General features: G+C 45.0%; 1 protein-coding gene across 1 annotated transcript in view; it reads right to left on the reverse strand.

Moving 5' to 3' along the window:
• The window catches only part of F13A1 (coagulation factor XIII A chain), a 352,278-nt gene extending 329,546 nt beyond the window's left edge, over positions 1–22,732 (reverse strand). Inside the window, exons 1-3 of the mRNA XM_085607215.1 lie at positions 22,603–22,732; positions 19,826–19,986; positions 13,243–13,431 (exon numbers count right to left, since the gene is read on the reverse strand). Of these exons, the coding sequence (XP_085463341.1) occupies positions 13,243–13,431; positions 19,826–19,985 (349 nt within the window). The 5' untranslated portion in view covers position 19,986; positions 22,603–22,732. The remainder of the gene's footprint in view (positions 1–13,242; positions 13,432–19,825; positions 19,987–22,602) is intronic.
• Positions 22,733–25,508: the final 2,776 nt, after the last annotated feature.

Genomic DNA, 25,508 nt, shown 5'->3' on the forward strand with positions numbered 1-25,508 from the left:
GGAGATCCTTCTCCCACCTCACCGCCAAGACCTGGGACACCCTCCTACTGAGCCTACGACAGACCCAAGACCTGCTGACCTTCAGGAGGCTACTCAAGACCTGGCTGTTTGACCAGTAGCGCCCCCCCTCCCAGCGCCTTGAGACCCTCGCGGGTATGTAGTGCGCTCTACAAATGATTGATTGATTCACACTCATTTGCACAGAATCACAATTGCAACTGAATACATGACCTTTGCTCTGTGAACTCTGCAGTGAGGCCAAGGATTGGATGATTATGTTTTCTGAACAAGTTTTTCACCCACTGGCGGGCATTGTGAGAAACTCACACTGCGGTCTGCCTCAACTCCAAAGCACTAAATAGTGGCCCTATAAACACCTGAAGTGACTCAGTTCAAAGTATGCTCTATATAAGAGCAATATTATACACCAAAAAAATGCAGAAACACCACATCCTGGAAATTGCCAACATTCTTATGGGAATGAAAGCTTCTGTAAGATGTGAAATATAAACAGGAACTAAATCGCTGACATGAATGACCTTAACTATTTATACATTCTTTGTTCAGAAATAAATCAGTGTTTTAGGCAATAAAGCTAAAAATATGAAAATATATTGTAGCACTTAGAAAACCTTACACTTAGATGCTTACAGGTATTGAAGTCCACTATGTACATCAAGCTTAAGTCTCGCTCCAGCTTACCAGTAAGCACTTTAAGTACTAAAATGTGGGAAATATTGGGTCAACCTGCTCGTTTTAACACAACATTAGGTCGCACACACTCATGTACAGTTGCAGTTTGATCGCCTGTGTTGTCTTCCAGATACTATCATTCACAAAAGCAGTTGCTGGGGATGGTGGCTATTTCTTGCTATGACTACTAATCATAAACATACATTTGAATGTTGTATGTGCTGCCAAAAAGTGAATTAATGCAATCACTTACCCGTTTGTTTACCCTGAGGTTCTGTGTCTTCTGGGTTTCCCCCATTCTTCCTCTTCTAGCACTGCTAATTCTTTTGCTCAGCCCCCTAGGTTATTTTTAATTCCACTACCATCCCCACGCGCATATAAAGCATGCTCTCTTTAAAAGGCTGGTAGATCATTTCTAATGGGCCCCATGAATGTGGTGTTGGGCCTCAGGCCCACATGACAGCAATAAGTGACACGGACACCTGGCTGGACTGTGCAGTAAACTGGCCACGAGCACGTGCACCCGGGCCTTTTTATTAGCGGGGCCACGTCACTCGTGACACCCGTGATGGATGGGTGTCGGGTGCAGTGTGTCCAGCCCTCGAGGGAGTGGCTGGGATTACAGCTTCCTGTTGAAACACTAGAACGGGTCTCGCAGGACACTACATTCCTCCCCAACTTTATTGAAGGACAAAACAAAAAGTCAGGTCCAACCTGCGGGGAAAAACACAGTTGATGAAATACCACAGGGTCCATCAGCTTCTCGAGTCAGGTGGCAGGACGACATCAGACGTTGGCTGGTGGCCTTGGCTTGCAGCAGAACCTTCTCCGCGGGCACTCGTAGTTTAACCTGAGGGACTCAGGGCACGACCGCTGGCTTGGAGACGTCCGCTGCCTACCGTCCGTTCGCTGACAATGACGGGTCTTGCATGGCTTCCTCTTGGCTGACGTCGGTGATGGTCTGTGGTGAGATCTACTAGTTCTTTTGGTGGGCTGCGTCATGATCATGGACGGGGTCTAATGTGAGAGTTCACGGAGGTGTTGCTGGACCGACTGTCCCTGTGGAACACTTGGCTGTGATCGGTACCCTGTCGGTGGGCAATGTCTCTTCTCGCTCTCCCGCCTGGGGAGGCCCGTCGTCGGGGTTGCTGCGGGACTATAGGAAGGCTGCGCTGGAGCCGCTGCTTGTGTGCCGTCTGGGGCAGCTGCAGGACCGCCGAGGAGCCGTTGCTTGGTCGCACGCACAACCCTCACGGGTGGATGAGTCTTGGCCAAGACTTGCACTCGCTGCCGCGGTTCCGGTGTAGGCCAGGTTCACAGGAGGTTTTGGGTTCCCTTTAGTCGGCTGGTGCGGTAACGGTTAGGGACTCCAGTCCATCGGTACTCAGGGAGTGGTGCTTGACGCATGTGCCGATGGCTGGCGTGGGTGACGGTTGCCAGCCATGTGGTGATTCGGAATGACAGGTGTTGGTGATTTGCTGGGAGAGTTCGGATGTTAGGATGGACCTGGGTAGCCACGTGCTTCCGCCTTGCTGATGGTGAGTGTCCATGGCGGCTTAACACGTAGAGTGTGTTGATCCTCTCTCGCCTGGCTTGGGGGCCACTGCCGACTCCATCTTGAGGCGGTGTGAGGACGGACACTCAGGGCAGATCTTCACCCATGGCATCTGCGGACAGGAGCAGGGATGCCCCTTGACTTGGACAGCCGACGCTTGGGCAGTGGCCGTTCACCTGAAGACGTGTTGTGGAGAGACGCGGTTTGCAACTGCTGCGGCTTACGTTCGGTTCTCCTGTGAGGCTGTGTCCAGGGACGGTTGTCCGCCTTGGTGGCTGTCAGATGTGTCAGGGTGAGTTCTTGGCTTGCTGTGAGTCCCCGGTCTTCTCCTTTTTCCGGTCTATTCAGTCTACCTGTGTCTTCCGGTTTTTCAGGGTGACATGGCTGTCACTCTTCTTTCTTCGAGGGCGTTGCGCTTGGACCTCGAGGCGACGTGACGTCCAGTCGCGTGTCGCTGGCGTTGGAGCGCCTGTTGCTGTGGCGGCCGCCACGTGGAGTGTGTGACTCCTCTCTTGCCTGTCGTGGGTCATCGCCGACTCCATCTTGAGGCCGTGCTGAGGAGGACACTGTGTCACGGACACTGTGACGCTTCCGGGCCGCTGCGGGTGCAACTCCTTCCTTGCCTGCCGTGGGTCACCGCCGACTCCATCTTGAGGCTGTGTGGAGGAGGACCCTGTACTGTTTTTCGGCCCTCTGCGGGGCTTCGCTGGTGCAGTGGGGACATGGTCGCTCTCTGTGCTGCATTCAGCTGTGTTTCGTTGCGGAGATGCTTCTATCTCCCGGGCGCCTGCCCGTGTTGTCGGATTCCCTGGTGTGGTCTTCTGCGTGCTTCGGACCACGTGCGCTCCGCCTTCGCCTTCGGCGTTCTCTTCTGGCAGCTTGCGTGCCTGTGTTGTAGCTTGCGATTGTTCTCTTCTGGCAGCTTGCGTGCCTGTGTTGTAGCTTGCGATTGTACCTGTTCACCAGTAGGAGCGGGTGGTGCGTCCCCTTCCCTGGCAGTGGCGTTGGGCAGCCATGTGTGGTGCGTGCTCTGCACCGGTCCCTCTTGTGCTGTTGCTAGGGGCAGCTCCTGTGGGACGTTGTTGTCTTGGCTGGCCGTCCATCCATTTTGGGGGAGGCGGTCCGTGCTTAGCTCTGAGTTGCTTACAGCTCTTTGCGAGGCTTGCCAGTCTCTCCGTGATTTGCGGAGGTGGTAGGCAGTGCTCATGCCTCCGTTGTGCCGGTTTGCGCTGGTGCAGCTTGGAGTGTCTGGGTGGCCTCTGAGTGTGGCAGCTGCCTGGAGACTCCGCTGTCTTCCAGGGCGTCCTGGCTGTTCACTTTTGCGGGGTACCAAGGGCCGCTCTAGGCACAGACTCCTCTGTGGGCACTTCTTGCTGTGCCTGTTACAGTCCGGGTCAGCCACTGGGGTGAGCAGGCAGTCCTCCTGGTGGTGGCGGTGCGCACTCTTGGCTCTGTTGGCTGTCGTTGCTGGCTGGTGCGCCGGACGCTATGCTGTGCTCTAGTACTGCTGGTCTGTCGGGGCAGCGTAACCACACTTGACGCTGACCTGCTGACGTCGGTCGCGGCGGGCGGTCAGCATGCTGGACCGCTCTCTTGACGTGCCGGCGCAGACCTCTTCCACGGAGCCCTTCGCAAACCCCTCTCGCTGATCCTGCCGCTTCTGGCAGGGTAGTGGGGTGTCAGGGGCTCTCCTCCAGTCTCTGGTGCTGCTCGGGCGGACAGTTACGGGGCACTGCTGGCTAACTGCTCTTACCGGGCAGAACGTCTGTCTATCAGCGCAGATTTGTCGGGTGTCACCGCATTGGGCTGGGAGTGACTCGTGATGCACTTGGCGCCAGGGTGACATGAGCTGCTCCCTCTCCTTGCGTGGGGGTCTGAGGCATTTGCGATAGCTCAGCCTTGTGTCTGGTTGCAATTGCTTTGCGGATGTGTGGGCTTGGTTTCCCCCCTGTCCTTGTTTATGTACCGTCCTGTTGGAGGCACAGCAGGCTGTTTCTCCTTTCCGTTCTGGGTGGCAGTACTGCTGGTGGCCACCGGGTGGCAGTGTAGCACTCTGTGTTGGTCGTGAGTCCGTTCGTGCAACTGCAGCTTGTGTGGCTCCTACCCGCCTGCGACGTGGTGAGGCCACCCTGTGGGCCGTATGTCGTCGGTGGAGGTAGGTGAAGCAGTTTGCCACAGGGAGATGCAGGGGGTTTGCTGCCCAGGGTGTGTGGTGGCAGGCTCCTCACCATGGGCTGATGCTCTTTTGCCAGGACATTAGAGCTTCGTTTTTTTGTTTTTTGTTTGTTTTGGGGCACTGAGGCAGCGCTGTTGGTGACACCAGGTGTTGGGACTTGTCCTGGGGGAGCTGGCTGGCGGCAGTGGGACGGCTTTGCTGCTCGTGCTGGCCGGTGGGGCGTCGTGCAGCTGTGTGGGCTTTTGCGTGTGAACACGTACGTTGAGGGTGCAGGGCAGGCAGGCGGCCACTAGATGGCACTGCCTGCAGGTTCCTTCGTTGCTGACAGCGGCGGCCTCCTTCTCACTCACGGGCCGTGAAGCGCGCTGCCAGTGATCAGCGCAGGGCCTCTCGCGGCGTTGATGCCTCTTCTGCCTATTGTCCCTTCCCGCTGGGGAGAGGCCAGTGCTCACGGACTGACCGACGCTGCAGGCAGGAGGGAGCAGGGTGAGTAGGGTGAGGCTCTGAGCGCTGCCGGGTGGGGTCATAGTACCTCCTAACGGTGTAGGTGATCGTCTGGGCGCAGCTGCGGGCTCATTCTCACCGTCTCAGGGCTCGGTGCTCTCCCGGGACTGAAGTAGTTTCTAAGAGCAGTCTCTTCACCCTTACGCTTTAGGTGCGGGCACGGTGGCCGGGACAGCTTGTGGTCGCTGCAGGGCTCCCTGGGATTTTCACTGACCTCTCGTTGTCGGTCTGGCTGGTTCCCGGATTGTGGCGACGGCCGTGTGTGCGCATCACCGGGCCCTTGCTGAGATCACCTCCTGTGATGCCGGTTCAGGCACACGGTGTCCTCCGTCCGACGCAGCGCGGCCACGGCTGTCTTGCAGGCAAAAGATCGCGTGTGTGAGTCCCTGTGCGGATCACGTAGATGTTCTCGGGGCCTCTGGGTCGGAGACTGGGTGACATGCGGGGCTCGATCCTCACCGCCGTCACGGGTGGCATAAGCAGGGTGCCGGTGGGGTGCCACCTACTGGGCTTCTCTCCTCCTTCACGCGAAGCGAGGGAGCGTGGAGCAGCAGGCATGCGGGGTCAGCTGCCCATCCTCGTCGCCAATGTGGTGTTGGGCCTCAGGCCCACATGACAGCAATAAGTGACACGGACACCTGGCTGGACTGTGCAGTAAACTGGCCACGAGCACGTGCACCCGGGCCTTTTTATTAGCGGGGCCACGTCACTCGTGACACCCGTGATGGATGGGTGTCGGGTGCAGTGTGTCCAGCCCTCGAGGGAGTGGCTGGGATTACAGCTTCCTGTTGAAACACTAGAACGGGTCTCGCAGGACACTACAATGAAGACCTGGAATGGCCATGCATTACTCAAGGCAGCGTAACATGACCCCAGTCCACTGGCTATATGTGTAATCGATATTTCAAACCAATAAAAGGTTACTTGAATTAAGTTAAGCTTTAAAGCATTAAGTGAACTCCTTCATAAACGCATCTGTCACAGGTCAAACCCTCTCCATGATACGTCACATGTTTACCTGATAAACCTTTTTTGTGCTGGAAAGTTGCCCTAACAGTAGCACATTTAGCACTTTGTGTTGCTCAACTGTGCATTAAGAGGGCCTTGCATGGGTGGTAATGTTCAGTCCCACACTAACCCTCATGATTTCTGATGCAAAGCCCTATCTACTAAAATTGGTAGACAGAGCTTTGCTCCAAAGAATAATCCTAGACAGAGGAGCTAATTAAAAGACATTTTTACATTTGCTCCTAACTTTTCACCGTACATCACATGTCCAATGTGTGAAATGTTCAAAAAATGTTCTGGGCTTAGTTTTTTATGCTGGGATCGTACATTTCAAGTACAAAACATATGCACAGTGATATCCCTTTGTACTGTACAGTAAGTAAGGCTCTTTTGCTGCACTTGCTCCCTAGCGCAATGCAGATCAGCAGAGGAATGTTGGGTGCTCTGCTGCTTTTGCTATTTTTCTTTTTTTAAATCATTGCCCAAGTGCGGCAACATCTTTTAAACCATCATGATGAAATACCTAACACCTCCCCTAATAAAACCAAGAACATTAAGAAAGTGTGCACCTCCTCACAAAGAATTCAGGGCCTCATTTACAAGCCCATTGCGCTGACGGTGCATCACTTTTTATAACGCACCGGCGGCACAATGGACTTGGCCATATTTACAAGGCCACGTAAAGTCACCGTGCATGACTATTCATGGCCTTGTAAAATTGGGTGGTGAAAACAGGGGTATGCAGTTCCTAGAGGAGACAGGGAAAGGAGATGCAGAAGGGGGTGAGGGCAAGGTGGAGTGATGTGCCAAGTGTCAGAAGGAGGAAGGATAGAGGGGGGAAGAGCTCCTTTTAGGAGCAAGGGCCCTCACACCCCGAGAGGTGTCATGCTTCATCATCGGGCAGCTCCTCGTTCGGCCTATGCTGCAATGCCCAATGGGCCCCGAGACAGGGCTCTTTTCCGGAGGTCTTTTCTTTTCACCATAGTGCAGTCTGAGGGGTGGAGGGGCATATGTGTAGAGAGTAAAATGAGTAGAGGTGGGAAAGGGTAAGTGCAGTATAAAAATAGCTATAGGGATCCCACAGGATTCCTTTATTGACTGGGCTCCTATGCTTTAGTCAAAACAAAGGACTGTAGAGTCGTGGCTTGAGAGGGGGGATTTCAGCCTCTCGAGTTCCAATTAGTGTATATTCAGTGAAGGGGGTCAACATGTTTCATGCCTATTATCGTCCAAGGGATCTTGTCATTTCGTCAGGACCAAGGGATCCTCATCTACTCAAGTAGGGACAGTATCAGTGTGTGTTTGTGAAGTGCCGTGCCCTATATTTTGGACTTGCGATGTAGTCTAATATAAGCAGATATACAATATACCTTCTGGATTCACCTAAAGGGAGGGGGCTAATTGCCCCAGTTGTGACGTCCGCGATGCTGGCATATTAGCAAGAAAGGAGCTGCTACTAGAGCTTCTGGAGGTGCGGGACCTGCCCAGCGTCCGGCTGTCTTGGAGTGTAAATATGGGCCCCTTTCATGCATTACTCTGCATGAAAGGGGCGTTCTGTGGGTGTTGCTGTGGGTGTTCCCATGCAACATCCTTGGAACCTGACACATTCCCAGATTTACAACGTTTTGTAAAGCTGGAAATGGATCAGAATCCTATGCCTCGACTGGGGAGTAGCACAACGAGGAGAAATACTTTTATTTCTCCCCATTCTTTCCTGTCTATGCAGGCTGAAATATGCAGCACGCATAGAAAGAGAAAATACCACCAATGGTTGTTTTTGTGCAGTTAGGTGTCCTTCCTGAAAAAAAACAAGCATCCCCACAATGCAGGCACCCTTGCAACATGACGCAAGGGTGCCTACTCTGGCTCATGTTAGCCAATTGCGCGCAAGCACAGGAGAAAACACAGATGAGTCATATTGTTGTTAATACGACGCATCCCTGTGCTTTTAAAATGACGCAGCTCGGTGCAGCAAAATGGCTTGCGGTGCAGCGCTGCTTCATTTTGTAGGAAATGAGGCCATCAATATATAAGTTTTGAGAAAATCCTACACTGCTTAATGCTCCTACATGATGCTTAACATATTGGCTACAAATACAATGTGCAATAAACCAAACCTACACTTCAAATATTGTTTCAAATATGCAGGCTTCCTGCTTTTTCTCCCTCCTGTTCGCAACTGAGCATCTACATAACTAGCATGCATGTACATCACAAACAACCTCTTTGCTATCTTGACCTATGTATTGTTCATTTTTATCAAATCTGCACCGTTTGACTATTCTATTTATGTTCCATGGTTTTGAATCTTCCCTTTTGAATCTTCTGTTTTGAGTGTGTTGGTCAAAAATGTAATAACTCTCAGTGGAACTATATATCTTGACCAATCTCTGTGTCTCTCTGTGTCCCACTGGTGCTCTTATTCTCGCCAGGTCTCCGGCTTCCACCTACGTTTTCTTTGCAGGTTTTGTATTAATAAAGTTTTCTATGTTGTATCTCATTTTACTTTTCTCTAACCTCCTCCAGACATTATCGTTAGAATTGCCTTCCACTTCTCTTCTTTCATTTACCCCTGCTGGGCACACTGTTGTACTTTTCCTCCTAAACAGCTCAAATGGAATCCTTCCCTTTGTATTATGTGGTGCCATTCTACACAAATCTATCTCAATCATTAACGCCACACTCCAGTTCTTCCCAAAAACACTTTTCAAATTGCATAGCAACTTTCTATGCTGTATCCCCCATTCCTGTAGGTAAGTTAACATTTCTTTTGAAACACCATGGTATGTTAAAAATGTCCTTGTGAATCCATCTTCCCTACATTTCTCCTTTAAAAACTCTATGGCTGTCTTTGTAACAATATTGTTAACAATTGCTATTTCTGGCTGGCCATCTTGAAAACAAATCTACTAGAACCAATATTTAATGGCCATTCTTAACATCATGTTACAGACTCACTAAATCAAGAGAAGTATCCTCCCATGGTTTGCTGGATAAAGACCTTTCAAACATGGGCAGTGTTCTTGTCTTACATATTCTGTCACTTGCATTGCATACACTCTAATTATTCCCCCAATAGTCACTCCTTATTCTGTCTTTAGTTTAAAAAAAAATCCACATATGCCACTCATGTGCCAACTGAATGCATTTGCCTATTAGGGCCTATGATAAATTAAGTCTTTTATCCCTGTAGAGAAAGCCATCCCTCATGGACATTTCTTCCTGTACGCTCCAAAGTTTTTGACAAATGTTGCTACCTGTTTTCCTTTCAACCCAATTTCTTTTGTTTTTTCTCATGTTACTAGCTCTCATTACTAATCTAGAGAGGCAATCTTAAACTTGATTTTGAATACCTGGAATATATTCAACTTCACAAGTAAAGTGTAGCAACACTATGGCCAACCTACAAATCCTGTTTAACACAGTGTCTATTCTTTCTGTGTTAACACCTCTTTCAGAGGTCTCTGGTCAATTTTGATTTTGAAACTCCTCTCCAACTCAAAGTCTTTAATTTTCCTACTGTTCAATATACCGCACAAGCTTCACTTTCAATTAATGAATAATTAGTTTCTGCCCCTGTTATGCTTCTAGATATGAACATTTTGGTTCTTTCTTTCATGATGTGAGCCTTATAGCACCACTGCACCAATATCGTTTGTGCAATAATTTGTCAACAAAATGATGTTCCCTTTGGGATCAAAGCTCTGTAGGGACACAACTTTTTCCAATCCTCTTTTTAACTTTTCAAACTCTTCATTACTTGTACCATCCCATACAAATTCAACTCCTTTGAGTAACTCTCTCGTTCGTCCCGGGTTAGTTGCATGCAAAGTTTGCCACAAATGTGGTTAAAATGCAGCTGTACCGAAACATTTAATTCATTAGTCCTTGTTTCTGGTGTTGGCATATCACAGATTACATCCACTAAGTTTATTTTGTTTTATACCGCCCCAGTTAAGTTATTAGCTAAATAATCTATTTCACCCTTGCTGAATTTACATTTTATTAACTTTTTAAGAAGACAATGCTTATATGGCAGGCATAAAATCTGATTGACTCTATCATCATGTTTCTATTCCTTTTATCTGACTCCCGTAAATAAATTATCATCCTGATATATTCTTATGGCTTAAATTCCTCTGAAAATGTCCTCCATTGTCCATTGAAACACTAAGCAAAAAATACAAAAGCCCCATAACCACTGCACGAGTCCCCTATGACTCTATGCGGACAGAATCTGTCTGATAAGGGCAGGAGGTAGAGTGTGCCACACCTTGGAAACCAGGTTCTGGAATGGCACAATAGAGCAGCCACTCATAAATGATATCCTAGTAGATGCAACCTTTTTTCGTAGTTGGCTCAGGAATGGTTGTTAACCCCCTGTGCTCAGGGTGCTTGGATGCTGTAGGATTGGAGTTCTATATAAATCACTAGGATGCAGATGGGGATGATGATTACTGCTACAGAACTGTCAATAAGAGAATACATCAATGAGAGGAGTGGTTATGTGGATACAGGGAATGCAAGACTGCATTTGTTGAACTTACAGATGACAGGAAATGGGTTCCTAAAAGAATGATTGGTCACAATAGAGAACAGACAAGCTGAAGTTTAAAACTAAGTGACCTAAGAAACTGAGGCCTGTCAGCAAAAACTAAGAATTCCTTCAATTTCAACAGAGATGGTTCAATTCTTGCTCTGTTTAACTGAATAGATTTGTGGTTAGGACTTTTTTTATTTTTCTTTCTGACCAAATTGCAATTTCATTCCCATACTGAAAATCTGCATTTCTGAAAATTTCGTCCTGGTGCACATTCCAAAGCTATGATTTTTATCATAGAGTGGTAATTTTCTGTCCTGAATGCTTTCGTTATTGGAATACCCTGACTTGAACCAATTGAATATTCTAATGCATTGAATACATTTGTAGACAATCAGAGTCCGTTTCTTAAAGACAGAGTCATGTTTACCATAAATCAACTCATCACAAAACAAATTATTTGGTTCTACGAAATGTACAGAGTCAAACTCTTGGTAAAACTGGAAGGGTTTCACATTACCTAGGATATACAAACTGAGGTCAAAATCATGCTGTTTTTGCATAGTGGAAAATTGTTTAACTTGCACTACTTTATAGATTCTCTCCATGACAAATTACCTATTCTATCAAATAAAGTTACTGTGAGACCTGACTGTAATTGCCATGCATGTTGTCCACCTATTTGAAGTATGTTCAATAACAACTAAGCCTCACTTTCACCTTTTGTCAAATGATTTACATGATGAACGATAATGGTCCCATTATGAGATGCCTATTAATCCTTTCTGTAACTCTGCTCTACCCGAGTTACCGATGCTGGGGCTACCGATAACTCGGGTGGAATCAGTGGAAGTGCCACTTGCACTGCTTCTTAGATAAAACTGTATTAGGACAATGCTAGAGCAGTGAGCAGTAGCGGCCCGATTCACAAAAGTACTCTGAGACAGAATCCTAACTTTAGTACTCCTAAATGCCTTCTGCTAATACCGAAAGTCGTAAAGTTAGGATTTTGTCTCAGTTAAACTTAAGTTTTGGTTTTAAGTTAAACTTAAGTTTAACTGAGACAAAATCCTAGTTGTTAAGTTAAGATTTTGTCTCAGTTAAACTTAAGTTTGTCTTAAGTTTAACTTAAGACCAAAACTTAAGATTAATTGAGACAAAATCCAAACTTTAGTAAATGCCTTCTGTGAATACCGAAAGTTGTAAAGTTCGAATTTTGTCTCAGATTACTTTTGTGAATCGGGCCCTAGGTTATTAACTGAGCCTCCACCTGAGGCTGTTACTTAAGTTGAGTAATTATATCATGGCCATTGTGTACTGATGCACATACTATTACATTATTTGTAGTAAAGGTGTCTAAATTCAGGACTTTTTTGCAATCTACGATTGTCTCACGGCTTGTGCAGCTTTGTTTTCACATAAAATTGCAATGCACCTTGGCAGACAATGGGCCTGATTCACAAAGGTAAACTTACACCTTTGTATAAGTTTACCATTGTTAGCTCTTTACAAAGGTATTTTACTGGTAGAATCTTTATGTCTCAGTACATAAAAAGATAGAGCAGTTCTATCTGGTTGTATGTTGGACGCATGCCTTTAACACGAATAGCGTTACTTTGCGGGCATTTCAATGAACGCGCCTTTAAAACGCATATCTTTACAACAACATGCCTTAGAGAAAGTGTTGAACTTTGGAGAGGTATAATTTACTATTCCTACTCCGGTCTGCACAACAGTAGGAAAAGCGTTGGACTTTGAAGTCCAATGCTGCTTTCCCTAAGGCATGTCGTTGTAACGATATTCGTGGCAAAGACGCATTTGTTGTAATAATATGCGTGGTAAAGAAGCATTTGTTTTAGCGCTTGCAATATAACGCCATGCTTGGTTCTGGCATTGTTGTAAATGCTGTTTCCTGTGTTATCTTTTTATGTGTGGAGAGTTCGCAGTCGTAAAGCTACTAAAAGTTAAATACATTCGTGAATAGCAAACAATTGTTACCTTAAATAAATGTAAGTTTATCTTTGTGAACCAGGTCCAAAAATTTCAAGAGGATTTGTATAATTGTTTTCATCAAAAGTGGAACATTTTTCTAAAGACAGAATTGTTTTATTTGGGATTAGCTAGATAGCCTTGTGGACATCTCACTCTCTACTTTCTGAGTACCTACTGATACATACCAGTGATATAAGCTACTTATCTTCCCTCATTATTTAATATCCACTGTACACATCTCTTGCTTTTAAAAAGCCTAATAAACATCTGTCATTTGCCATGGTGTTTTGGAAATCAATTTATATCCACATACCCTGGGCAGAGGGGACTGGACATTTTCAGTTTGGCAATTAAAGAAATATCTCATATGCCAGCCAGTTTCCTGTCTTCCGTTATCAGTGACTATGGAAAGTTTTTTTAGATAATGCAGAAATGGTGTGTGATGTGGTACAAAATGGCGGTCCAAATTTATTGTGCATTTAATATGTTTGTACCTTGCTGTTTGTTTGATGGATATACTAATGATTCAAAATTTTAAAAAAACAATTAAACAAAGTAAACCACAGATGTTCCACTGAAACGACCAATTATACATTTAGAATTCCATACTTATTTAAGAGTGAGGCCTAAAATGACAGTTACTGCCCAGTCTAAAGAAAGTGTGCTTATTCCATTCTTATTAATTTAACTGCTTTAAACGTGTATAAACCATCATTTAGTTTCATTGTAATGGTTGTTTACACCAATATCCCAATCAGTTGCCATAGCACTTACCTATGACAAATTCCACCCAAAACTGATCCTTCTCTGGATTGTAAGGTCGATTAAACTCAATCTGTATGTAGAAAGACTGCCCACGGCGTACAATCAGCTTATTGTTGTAGTACTTCTCTGTGTGGTGTTCCCGTTTGTTATTTTCATATTGATTTTTGAAGAGACGAACTTCTCGGACCTCCAGAAATTCTGCAAGACACAAAGATGGGATATGAAGTAATTGAACATAAATCACAGATAATGAGCATTCCACAATATTAGGACATTCTCACAAAATTGGCCATATAGTAAATTTAAAGAGCTAATCAATTACTTTTTTTTTATATATGTTTTTGGTCTTTTGGTGTCTTGTAAGGGTATTTAACCTTACTATTGACTACAAAATATGGTGCTATCAGAATACCATGCAAAAAATATAAAGCACCAAAATATCATTAAGGTAAGTTTATAAAGGAGGTATAGCTTGACTTTATTTAACTCCACATATATGTACCTTGATGATAGATAAATATTCAACAAATGCTGATGTGGAGTATCTAATAATAATAGAAGCTACCGTGAAATAAATGGTCACTTACATAATGTAACCGTATCCCCACAAACCACTAAATGGGTTGAGTGCTGGACATCTCAAAAAATGTAAAGGACTGTCCTCACACAACACCAGGTGTCATACTTCATCATAGGCAGTCCTCGCTCTCTAAAAAATCGGTTTGATAGAAAGCGGGCCTACACCTGGAGACAGGGAGGCACTTCAAATGATAAAAGTGGGGGCCCATGCAATTGTGATATAAAAACCAATGTATTATCCCAAATTACATTTAATCGTAGGGTATTACTTAGTGTTAAAAACTAGTATGTGGGGATTAGGTTAACTATTACCCCATCACCACTCTTGTCATCAACATGTTTCTGCCGTTGGCTCAAGTGAGTCTGTGGCATTTATCAGGACGGGCTTACCCCGGTCGAAGATTTTATCTTCTGACGTAATATTTGTTATGGAGCTCATAATCGTTTATCAGGGCAAGCTTGAAGCTTGAGCTGAGGAAGGTGCAACTGTGCTGCAAGGTCCCCCTGACAGCTCTGGAGGTCTTGGAAATCCCACATTTTCAGTCTCCACTTTTCAGAATTTCTGAAGCAGCTCCTCTGGGTCATGTCTAAGGCTCCCAGGACCTCACGGACAGCATATACGGGCCAGGGCTGGTGCCAGCAGAGGCAACCAGCAAGGTCCAGTCCAGGTCCAATCGGTACCAGTCATCGGATCGCTTAAAGAAATATAGCCTCTTGAATCCTGTTGTGTCCCTGTAGCCACACAGGAGGTCAGCCAACTGTTAAGGTCACACATAGGTCTAGTACTCTTCTGATATTCTACAGGTCCAGAAAGTGTTCTGAGGTAGGTGCTCTGGTTGCCACATTTATGGTTGGAGCTTACTAGTGGGTGTGGGTGACACCTGGCTCCTGACCTAGCCAGTGGGGTAAAAGTTCCCTGGGGTAACCCTATGCTCTTTGTCAGCGGTTTCTGTTTGCCTTGCTGCAAGCAATCCTGCTGTGCCCCTCACTCCTAAAATCCAAAATGTTGAAACCCTGTCTCCCTTGTGCCGAGCTTATGGGTCCAACCAGATGTGTGGCCAGGGAAAGAAGCAGTCGCCTTCCCTGTGTCCACTCGAAGCCAGTTATGAGAGTAGCAACCCTCTCACTGGGTTGAGAGCCAGACTGGCTAGTGTTGACCTTGACGACAAAGGCTTTGCCTTCTTCAGGTTCTCCTTACACTACACTATGTATGGGTAGGCCTCACATCTGTCCTTTTCGAGTTAATGAATTGCCTAGGCCCACTTAAACTATCCTTCCTAACTAATAGGGATCAAATGCCAAACACCTAACCTATCCTGTCACTAAGCCTAAGCCATTGTTCTGCTCTGCCAGGACTTTTCGCACCTCATTACGGTCAAGCACTTTCTAATAGTTACTTTAGCCTAAATATTCATTAAACCTATATCTTCATTTTCCTACACTCGGTGTGGGAATGCCAAATGCTACAGCAGTATTAATCTGAGGTTGCTAAGTTTTTATTGACAGATATAAATCTCACCATCATTCTCATGCCTAGTCTTGCTCTACTGAACATCATGGACGAATCCAATCTTAACAGATACATGGAAATTCTTGCATTTTAGGTCTGCTGGTAGCAAAGCGAGATATAGCACAGACTTGCAGGTCTATTGGGGCCCCCAGACTTGGAAGTGGAAAGCAGGAATGGACTGTTGCAGGATCCTCAACTGGCAGCTCTGTGAACTCAGAGGATGTCTGAGGAATACAAGTATGTCGGGGGATGTGGGTCGAGCAGTATAAAGCACTGGAAATTGACTCGTAGAGAGAAGTTGGGGAGAGGAGTTGGCCTAACGGCTAGGGCGCTCGACCTCGTACCTGAGGAACTGGGTTCGAGTCTCGGTAATGACGCTGAACATCCTGTGATTCTGGGCAAATCACTTAATCTCCCCGTGCCTAACAAAGAATGGATGTGTGTCCTAATGTAACGTAACTGGTGCTATGTAAAGCGCTCTGATACCTGATTGGATTCGTGTCAAGTTTGCTCTATATAAAACTCTGCAAAAAAAAAAGTGTATGCTTGGAAGTCAACAATAAAAATGTGTATGCTCGTCCCAGTGTCATTATTCTGACTTGTGGGATTACTCGATGAAGACAGCGTTGCAAGGCCCAAAATTCCATGGCTCACAAAGATTGTTTCTGTCCTCTTGGGAAATGCCATAGTTAAGGGTCCATATTGCTGGTTAGACAACACAGGACAATGGGCCTCTGGTGGCAGCATGTTGTTGCGGATCTCATATGGCATTATTATGTGGAGGCACCTGACAGTGTTGAAGAAAGGGTCAAAATCAATACAATTGGAACCATCCACAACACTTACAAGAGCTCAATATACCAGCATAAGATTGAACCCTCTACACCATGAGTTGGGAAATAAAAATTGATTAGTCCAGCTAAAACTTGCTGACTAAAGCACACGGGTAGCATTCAGTTTGCAACTCTTGAATACCTATAATGCACACCTGAGGAACCAAACCATTCAGGCAGCCTTCAATAAAACTCTTGAAAAAGGTCTCCTTCTAAAATGTCACTTCTGGGACCACCTTCCTTCTAGATGAAGGGATCAGGCTCCTACAATTATAACACTTCGAATGCCAAGCTATCCGCTGATTACAGAGCTCAGGCCGGCTGCCGTCCCGGCTACCTGTTTCGACATTCAAATCAGTCTGACTGCATCATCATGGATATTTGTTCTACCAAGAGTAGCAATGTTGACATTTGATGACAAGGCGGATCTACACATGTTCTCTCTTCCACATTGCAGAGTGTTTGTCCTCCCCTCCCATTATTTCCAGTTAGTTACATGTCTGCGCAGGGCCATTGATTCCATACAGTAAGGTAAGGCAGGGCTATAGAAGATTTAGGACACACCCTGGGGGTGAAGCCATTTTACCACAAAAAGGGTTCAGGTCCTACCTTTTTTCAGTTTATGGGGACCAACTCAGAATGCAAAATGTTAATTTGCCTACAGCGCTGAAATCCATTTGGGGCCTCTAAGGTCATTCCTAGCAAAAAAACAAGCATTGCAATGTGCAACTGAGCTTAGCAAGTAAGCATGTTCCCCTGCTGAGCAGTGGGAGGCAGACAGGAGACACTATATCCCCAAAGATTTTTTTCTAGTCCAAACAGTGGAATTATGAAACGATTCTCAGACAGCCCATCTAGCCTTGCCCAGGGGAGATGGCGGAGAACACAAAAGGGTAGTTGGGCCCTGTGTACTTGTTAACGGATTGTCATTAACATCCATTTCACATGCTGGCAAGCACCCATACAATTGCTAAACAGACTTTATACAGGAAAGTAAGCAGGGCTGTGCAAACTTTTCCGTTATGTTCATGCAGTTTGCGTAAATAGAGCAATTTCACATTATGCAAACTATGCACAATATGATAGATTTCACAGTTTTCTACTCGTTAGAGCATCAAATGCGTCAAGGTAGATAAGACTGAGCAGAATGTTTGTCACAGGGGATGTTTGGTCCGTGAATCAGTTCCCTTCCCGGTACATTAGTGACTTTTGAACGTGAGGTATGTCTGCACGTTTAGTTTTCACTGAAGATACCCTAAAGTGTTTTTTGCACAATTCTGCAAACTTTTCCTGACCTTTCACGCAATTTTGTTAATTTTTTTTTGACAAAGCACACCCTTAGGAAATTGTACAGGATGTACTCCCTGCTGTCCTCGCGCTGATGCAATGGTGTGTTAACCATTTGTTTGTATCTCTAGCAAACATTTGTAGCATCCGCCGTGCTAGTATAGCCGCTATTTTTAGAGAATGAATTGCATATTGTTGCATAAGCGAAAATGCGGTTTTCACAGCTGTTGAACTGCAAAGGCCAGCAAAAACGCCCTTTAAAAGAAATGTCCCAACACTTCTGCCCAATTTCCACATTTCCTCTCCCTTAAGCTCACGCATCGTTCCTTCAATGGAGTTTAGTTCTTCGTGCTTGTGAGCGGGACATTACATAGCGCCACTGTTCTTTGCTGTGCTCTAGTTTATTTAGGAAGCTACTGAGAATGCTTTCTTCTCCGACAGTGCAGACTCGAGATCGTTTTTAATTGTGAACGTCAAAGGCACCCATCTGTGCACCAGTGGTTTGGCTCCATCCACAGCGAGGCTCGAGATTCCACACAACACGCGCTCTTTTGCGAGCTGCCTCGAGGCTGCACTTTATGAGGTGAAACATTCTCAGCGTTAAAGGGCACATGATGAAGGAATCCTACAACTCTGCATATTGTGGCAGCCACGCACACAATCTAACTAACTACCCATCCTTTATCTTGTTATGGGGCTTGTGTGGCGCTTTCAAATACATTTTGAGATGCTTCAATAAATATGCTCAAAAATCAAAAATGGAATATTGGAAACAAAAATAATTTAGATCCGAGGGGGGAAGAAGACTAGGGGCATATTATCAAGGACGGCGTTAAAAATTATCACCAGAACATGGGCTTCTACAGCATATTATCAAGCCCATTATCAGTTTACTGCCGCTAAAGCGGCGATAATGTTAACGCCGTCCTTGATAATATGCCCCAGAGCCTTATATCTCAAGAGTCCCTCCTCTAAGGAAATGGGGCAGACTAAAAATATCAGCATAGGTGGGTGAACACACCCTACCAGGGTCTGAGGGAGCCCTTCTCCCCAACAGCTGGAATGTCATCCTAGGAGAACCCCTGGCAGATCAGAGCACAGTAACCCTGTAGCAGGGAGCACACTCTAACCAGCAGGACGCAGACATGTAGTAAGCAGTCCAATAGCAGCAGAGAAAAACCAAAGAAAAACATAAAAAAGGATAGCAAAGTCACCAAAAGGTCCCTTGTTTGGGTCAGCATCATGGAGGTCAAACAGCAGCAACAGAATGGTTTCACTGCTTGTAAAAACGATGGGACCTGTTTACGAGCCGGTTTGCGTCGCGTTTGAGTGGTGCATGCGTGACGCAAACCTTAAGTGGCTTTATGAAGCCACGCAAGGCCACTTCACGTGGCTAAGAGGGGCTCCATAAATCTGGAGTGAAGCAACGCAGCGCGAATCACTACGTTACTATACTCTGGACAAGGGAGGGGTGACTTTTGACACATTCCTGGAATTACCAGAACTAGAAAACCTGGGAATTCGCCAAAAAGATACACATTTCCAGGAGAGGCATAACGAGAAGTATCTTTATTTCTCCTTGTTACTTCCTTTTTCTCATTCTGCAGCACACATTGAAAGAGGAATATGCCTCTGGATTGATTTGTGTGCAGGAAGGCCTTCCTGCGCACAAACGATCCTGTCTGCAATGCAGGCACCCTTGCACCATGGTGCAAGGGTGCCTGTGTTGGCGCTAGGCTAACAAAAGGGCACCAGCGGAGGGGAAAAGGCAGGACTGCACCGTATTGCCTTAAATACGGTACTTTCCTGTCCTTTCCTTTTCATGCAGTCCAGCTCAGCAAGGTGACTTCATACTATTACCCCCACTAGGGCACTACAACTTGACAACTCTGCATTAGCTCAATAACTGCCACAAACCATCTACCTCCTCAGCAAGGCATTACTACTTCCCAGTACCTGCAATTGATTTATCGCTTATCTACCCCAACATACAAGCACTCATAAGCAAGACACTACTACCGAACAGCACTTTACAGCCACCCAGCACCACGCTACCGTCCTACATAAAGGCATTGTCGCTTACAGTTACTTCTCTGCCATAACTCCTTTTTTGGCACACACAGATGTGTATTTTATGTATACTTTCATTTGTGTACGTTCATATTGGCACTTTCGCAAGTGAAGACACTTTCTGACTATTGTCCACGCCCACTGACAAGGAAGTGCCAGGGCAAAGCTGCTGACCATCTTTTGCTTCTCTTAGAAAAACGAGATGGCAGATTCATAACTTCAGAGGAATTGTACACCATGGTAGTTTCCAAATTATAAACAATATCTGAAGAATTGTGACGTGTCTGACACTGCACATTTTGCATGCTCCCACCTTTCATGTTGACACCTCTCGGCATGAAGCCAAAGACCTCCATGGTGGGGACCTCATCCTCGTCTTCGTTTGAGACATTGGGCGGTATGGCTCTGCGCCCTACGTCACCAGTAGGTTTCTTCTCCTTTGGAGGGTTTACGGGGATCGGTTCCACAGACATGCTAAAAGCAATGATGAAAGAGGAAAAACCTGAGCTGTTATCACTTGGAATAAAAATAAATTACAATACAAGATGAATTCACATAACCAGTACCTACATCTTTACAATCCTGTGCTTTCATTTAGGAAACCAGTGCACTCTGGGAATCGAATTTTTGTTTCAGTCCAACTTCACTAACAGAATTAATACATATAAAAACAATAATTTGTAAAAGGAAAGACCAGGGCTTGATAACTTTTGTCCTGGTACCATGGAGTCATCCAGCAACCACAATTATAACAAGAGACGTTAGTAATATCTAATGCAACACTGCTTGTTGGTATGTATATGAATTATTTGGCACAGTGGAGGTGAGTGATCAGACATCATGTCTGCAAATGCATCGGAGTCCAGGTTGGGCGTCAGTGGAAGGGGTCGGATCTGTTTATGTGTGAGTGTGCCCAGGAAGGCATCTTAGAAAAGTGAGGCATGGACAATGCTGAGGATGTCTGACATACCTTCCTCACAGATTTCCTCCAACATTAATGAAGGGACTGTATCTTCCTGATATTTTCTGGCCTTTTGGGAGTGGAAGATTGTTGGCTATATCAGAAGCAAAGTTATGGAAGACAGTCCATTGGTTGATCTTGGTGGTGATGTGGGTGTGGTGTCAGATTTTGTTAATTTTATCTTTATATTTTCATTTAACTACTGTTGGTAAAAGTGTGTTTTGTTTGAGGTTGCATCAAAACTAGAAGTGGTTTGTGTGGGAAATGTTCCCATTGGTTAAGTGTGGGTATTGCCTTTAACGTGGTCAGATGAGTTAGTGGCACTGGGTGGCATTTTTCCAGTCTTGTATTTGCCTCAATACATTACTTCAATCTTGCAGTAGTTATAAGTATAACTTCAACCAAATAAAGTATACCGTTGTTAACAAGGATTTGCAAAAAGAAGACCCCGGACTGAAAAAACTAGTGTCCCTGCGTCATCTGGTTTCCCTGTAAAAATGGCATTTACAGATATCTCATGTCAAGTGTAAGTGATTCCCTCAGGTTTGCTTCCTTCCTTGCCTTCTGGTATTTGTGGTCCTCGGCTTACAAAGGGAGGATGAATACCACATCACGTGTCAATCATGCCTGGCACAGGACAACTTGAGAGCTCCCGGTTCATAGGTCAGAGTGATTCAAAGCATGGAGTCCATGAAGCGCCACCAGCGAATAAATACATATTTTAGTTCCGATTCTCAAAGCTTTTTGCAGGCATTAAATTAAAAAAGACTTAAAAGTCATGTCTGCAGGCCTACATTACACTGCATGCGGTCATGCGTGTGCATAATGTATGTGAGCAGTGATTGTGGACACGTAAATTCAACTTGCTTTTGGAAAATTGGGTGTTGTCACATGAGTGTGAGTAGAGGGGTGTCGCGTTCGACACCGACAGTTGGGTAAATGCATTGCAAATTTGCTTCCTACCCACAAGCCATTAGCCACGATCAGCTCATACATACCCTCATGCATACAGCGCGCGCACGCACACACATAGGCGCGCGCGCATCGGTTGGAAAAATGAGTGTAAGATGAATACCAAAAATATTTGTCTGAATCACAAGGGAATGCTCATAAATAACCAAATCAATCATAATGTGCACGCATTTAATGTATGCATCTCATAGTTTACATGCCTCAGAGCTCTTTAATCTCCGGATTTCATGCACAGGTAGATCTTTCAGAGCAGATTCCTTGTTTGCATTTTGCACTTGTACTCCTGATAAAATGATGTTTTCTACCGCACTACAAGTACCAGCATGTAAATAAACTGCCCTAGCTTTCGTTTTTTTCCGTCAATTAGTCTATAGTACTCAATGCGCTTTGTTAGCCCACAATGTATGAATGCTGCATTTGACACAACTGTTATATATTCACTTAAAATCATCATACTAATGTAAAGCGCTCTGACATCCCTGGGTGGAGCCAATGCTATATAAAACTTCTTAAATATATAAATAAATAAAAGACATCTGGCTGGCTGGATGCGCTGCTCACTCAGTGGTTTTGTCAGTTTAAGGCCTGTTCTCCATAGCTTTGTGCATAGGCCCTTTTGCCTTTCATGTCTGAGGGGCAGACAGGAGTCTTGTGTACTTTCAGAGTGGCTGCACGCCTCTTACTCAAATGACATTATGCATGCATAACCAGTCTCTGAAAACAGCAGCAGTTCCTTTCATGCTTTTCAGTAGAATTTAAAATATTTGACTTTAAAAAAGTATCCGTTTTCCTACTGTCCTCAACATTGCATTTAATACAGTCCAAGCCTATCCCTTTAATCAGGCAGAGATCCTGTCTTTCATTCATCAGAACGAAGAGAGGGGTCTGTAGCACAAGTGTAGGGTACAGAAGCAAGGGCAGAACTGCCAACTGGCTTTTAATTAGCCATGAAAGGAATTCTTAATCAACTGGAAAAAAAGGTTATTTGAAAATAAGAACGATAGGGATGTTTAGGTATTTACACCACAGTTAGCACGAGACGTGCGTACCGTGATGTCAGCAGCCTTGCAAAACATTATTTGCATGCTCCTATATTGACATATTGGTGTACACTTGCTATAAAAAGTAATTATCAGAAAAATGCGCAAAAGCGGTACCTTCCTCCACTCAAAGGCTGCCTCGACCCTCTTTTCTTCTCAGATGCTGTCTCGCGCCGCGAGTTTGGGAGCTTTGTGGCAGATGTGGTCAGCCTCAGGACTGAAGTTGCTTGTTTGACTCCACCCCTCTCCAATTAACTCCAGTTGGTTTCCCTCCTTGTCACTTCCCCCAGCACTGCTGAGTAATGAATGGCAGCTGGATTTGGCTGAAAGACTTCTATGTTGTCACAAACAAGAGTTAACCCTTTCTTTCCCATACACCACCCTTTGATTTATATTTATTAGCCAACCTTCAATTCACTTCTACGAATGTATACAAGCTTGTTCTGCTCCCCTTTTAGTAGTTTTATGGCTTAAATTGAATTGGGCAGATAATTTCGACAAAGACTCGAGATTTTCTGTGCATGAATAGCAATAAAGTGTGCCAAGCTCGGAGACAATGTTCAAAATATATCTCAGTACACGATGACTGACATTTATTTTACCAAACAGGAATCCCTCAAATTCTAAAAACAGATATTTAAAGTGCCAAACATTGTCAAATTAGTTTTTTGGGGCTTTACTAGTGACGTTTAACATGAAACTGCTTGGCAGCAAGGAGATGAGAAAATCCGGGTGGGGCAGGAGGCATGTAAAAACACTCCCCATGAATGATGGCAACTGTGGCCAGTAGTGAGTGCATGAAAAGAGTTTTAAATAAGTAACATAATTTCACACCAAACATTGGTAATGCCAATAGGTCTGGCTTATACTTGAAAGTGCTTTTGACACTCAATAACTAATCACCATACATGCACTCACGCATCCATTCATCCTCCCACTGACACATTCTTGCATTCACACACTCACCCATCCATAATTAAACAAACACACGCAAACTTAATAAAAATCTACCCCTAAAGGCCTACGGGCCATGACAATTGTTTTTCCGAATAAACAAAGCAACCTATTGCCTTTGATGTAACTTTTCATATTAAATTCATCAGAACATCATGTCTTATGTAACTTTTCCCAGATAAACACTGAGGCCTACAGCCTTTATCTGCTGGTTCTTACAACAACCAGATCAGGCCTGCTTTAATGAGCATGCCCTTTCCCACAATGCAACCATTAGGCACACGTCATAAAACCACAAAGTATAATATTACACTTGAAAAAAAAAACAGTGTTAACAAGGATTATCACAGTGCACATGTTTTACCCCCAGGGTTTCTCAGGTGAGGTAGCCCACACCAAATCCTTTGTCTAAAAGGGTAGTCTATGAAATTCTATGGAATGAAATGTCTGTCTACAGACTTTTGCACAATCTAGCCTTTAAAGTCTATTGTCTTTTTTCATAGGCTTTTCACAATAAAAAGGTTAGGCCTATTGTCTTTGTCGTAACATTTCATAAAAAACAGATACACTTTGATAATAGGCATGTCACTATAAGACACTCATGTTTGCTGTAATAGAGGCACATGTAGTGACTATATAGCAACTTCATCTGGACACCACCCCCCTACATCTAGGGTAGCCTTAAAGAGAGCACTGAGACAAATATCAACACCCCAACTTCAATCCCACATTTGTGAAATTGCTCTCTGTGCCCCATTTTTGTGCCAATAGCTCATTTCAGCATATGCGTCCAGCCCACTGGATGCTCTCCTGAAATATTTAGAAAAACACAACTGCTTTCTCTGCAACCAGCAGACTGTGAAGTCCATTTTGACATACTTGGAAGTTTCCCGGATGTGGTTATGGCCTTAGATCGTGCACGTATCCCAATCGCTCCCTCAAAGTCAACCGAAAAAGTGTACCACAACCACAAGATATCACACAGATTCATCTCAAAGAGACCTCTGTGCTTATTAAATGCTTACATAATTATTTTGTCTTGTATTAAAGCACTGTAGAGAGAATTGTGATCATCCACAGTGGTTTTTCAAAGACGGTTTTAGATTTTTTGGGACAAAGGTCCTTCGTTAGGAGGAAGAGCATGCATTTTTTGTAAAGTGTATACTTTCTTCCTTCAGTGTTTCTTTTTTATTAATGCTCCTCTACAGGTTTTTTATGGCTTAAATCTTTTTATTTTGTATTTTTAGCAAAAAAAGGAACAATAGGCACCACCTACATCCATTGGCAGTGTAAATAATATCACATTAGATGGAGATAGAGAGGAATAGGTCAGCAAATAGTTATAAAAGTGAAGAGAGAAGAAAGTAGAGATAGAACCACAACAGCCAGTAAAAGCGATTGGTCAGGGGATTTAAGAGTGCCGCATCTACGCTCTATGCATGTCCCAGTGGGTTGTGTCATGCAGTTGCTGAAGGCGCGCCAGTGAGTCGGAGAACGTGCAGGTATCTTGGGCAGGTAAGTTCATTGAATTCCAGCGCTAGATATTCTATAGTGGAGCCCCATGTCTTATCGAAGCGGGGCAGTGTGTACGAAATGCCTGCCGTCAATTTCTCCATGCCTACTACTTCCCACAATTTATGTAGTCAGCCAGTCTAGTCGGAAGCCCTTCAGTCCCCCACCTAGAAAGCAGCACCTGCATGGCAGCACCCAAGGCCAAGGTAATGCCCCCTCCCCCCAGCATGATTTAAGAGGGTAGGGTAAAGAGTTTAGGAGCCCCAAAAGTATGTATCTCGGGAATCTGAGTATGTCTGTACTATAGGTGGCATTTATGTTAGACAACAAAGTTTCCCAGAAGTGTTGTAGCTTCGGGCAGTGCCACAGTACGTGTGTAAGTGTGCCCTCCTGGCTGCAATAGTGCCAGCACTGTGTGCCCTCTCTGGGCTTTCAACATGGCGCCCTAACTGGGGTATAGTGCCATTGCATTTCTTTCCAGGCAGCACTGCAGGAGGAGGCCCTGTTTACAGTGTCCTGCCACTCCTTGGGGGGAAATTTGCATTCGCACTTCGACT

This window comes from Triturus cristatus, chromosome 5_2, assembly GCF_964204655.1.
Source record: "Triturus cristatus chromosome 5_2, aTriCri1.1, whole genome shotgun sequence".
NCBI lineage: Eukaryota > Metazoa > Chordata > Amphibia > Caudata > Salamandridae > Triturus > Triturus cristatus.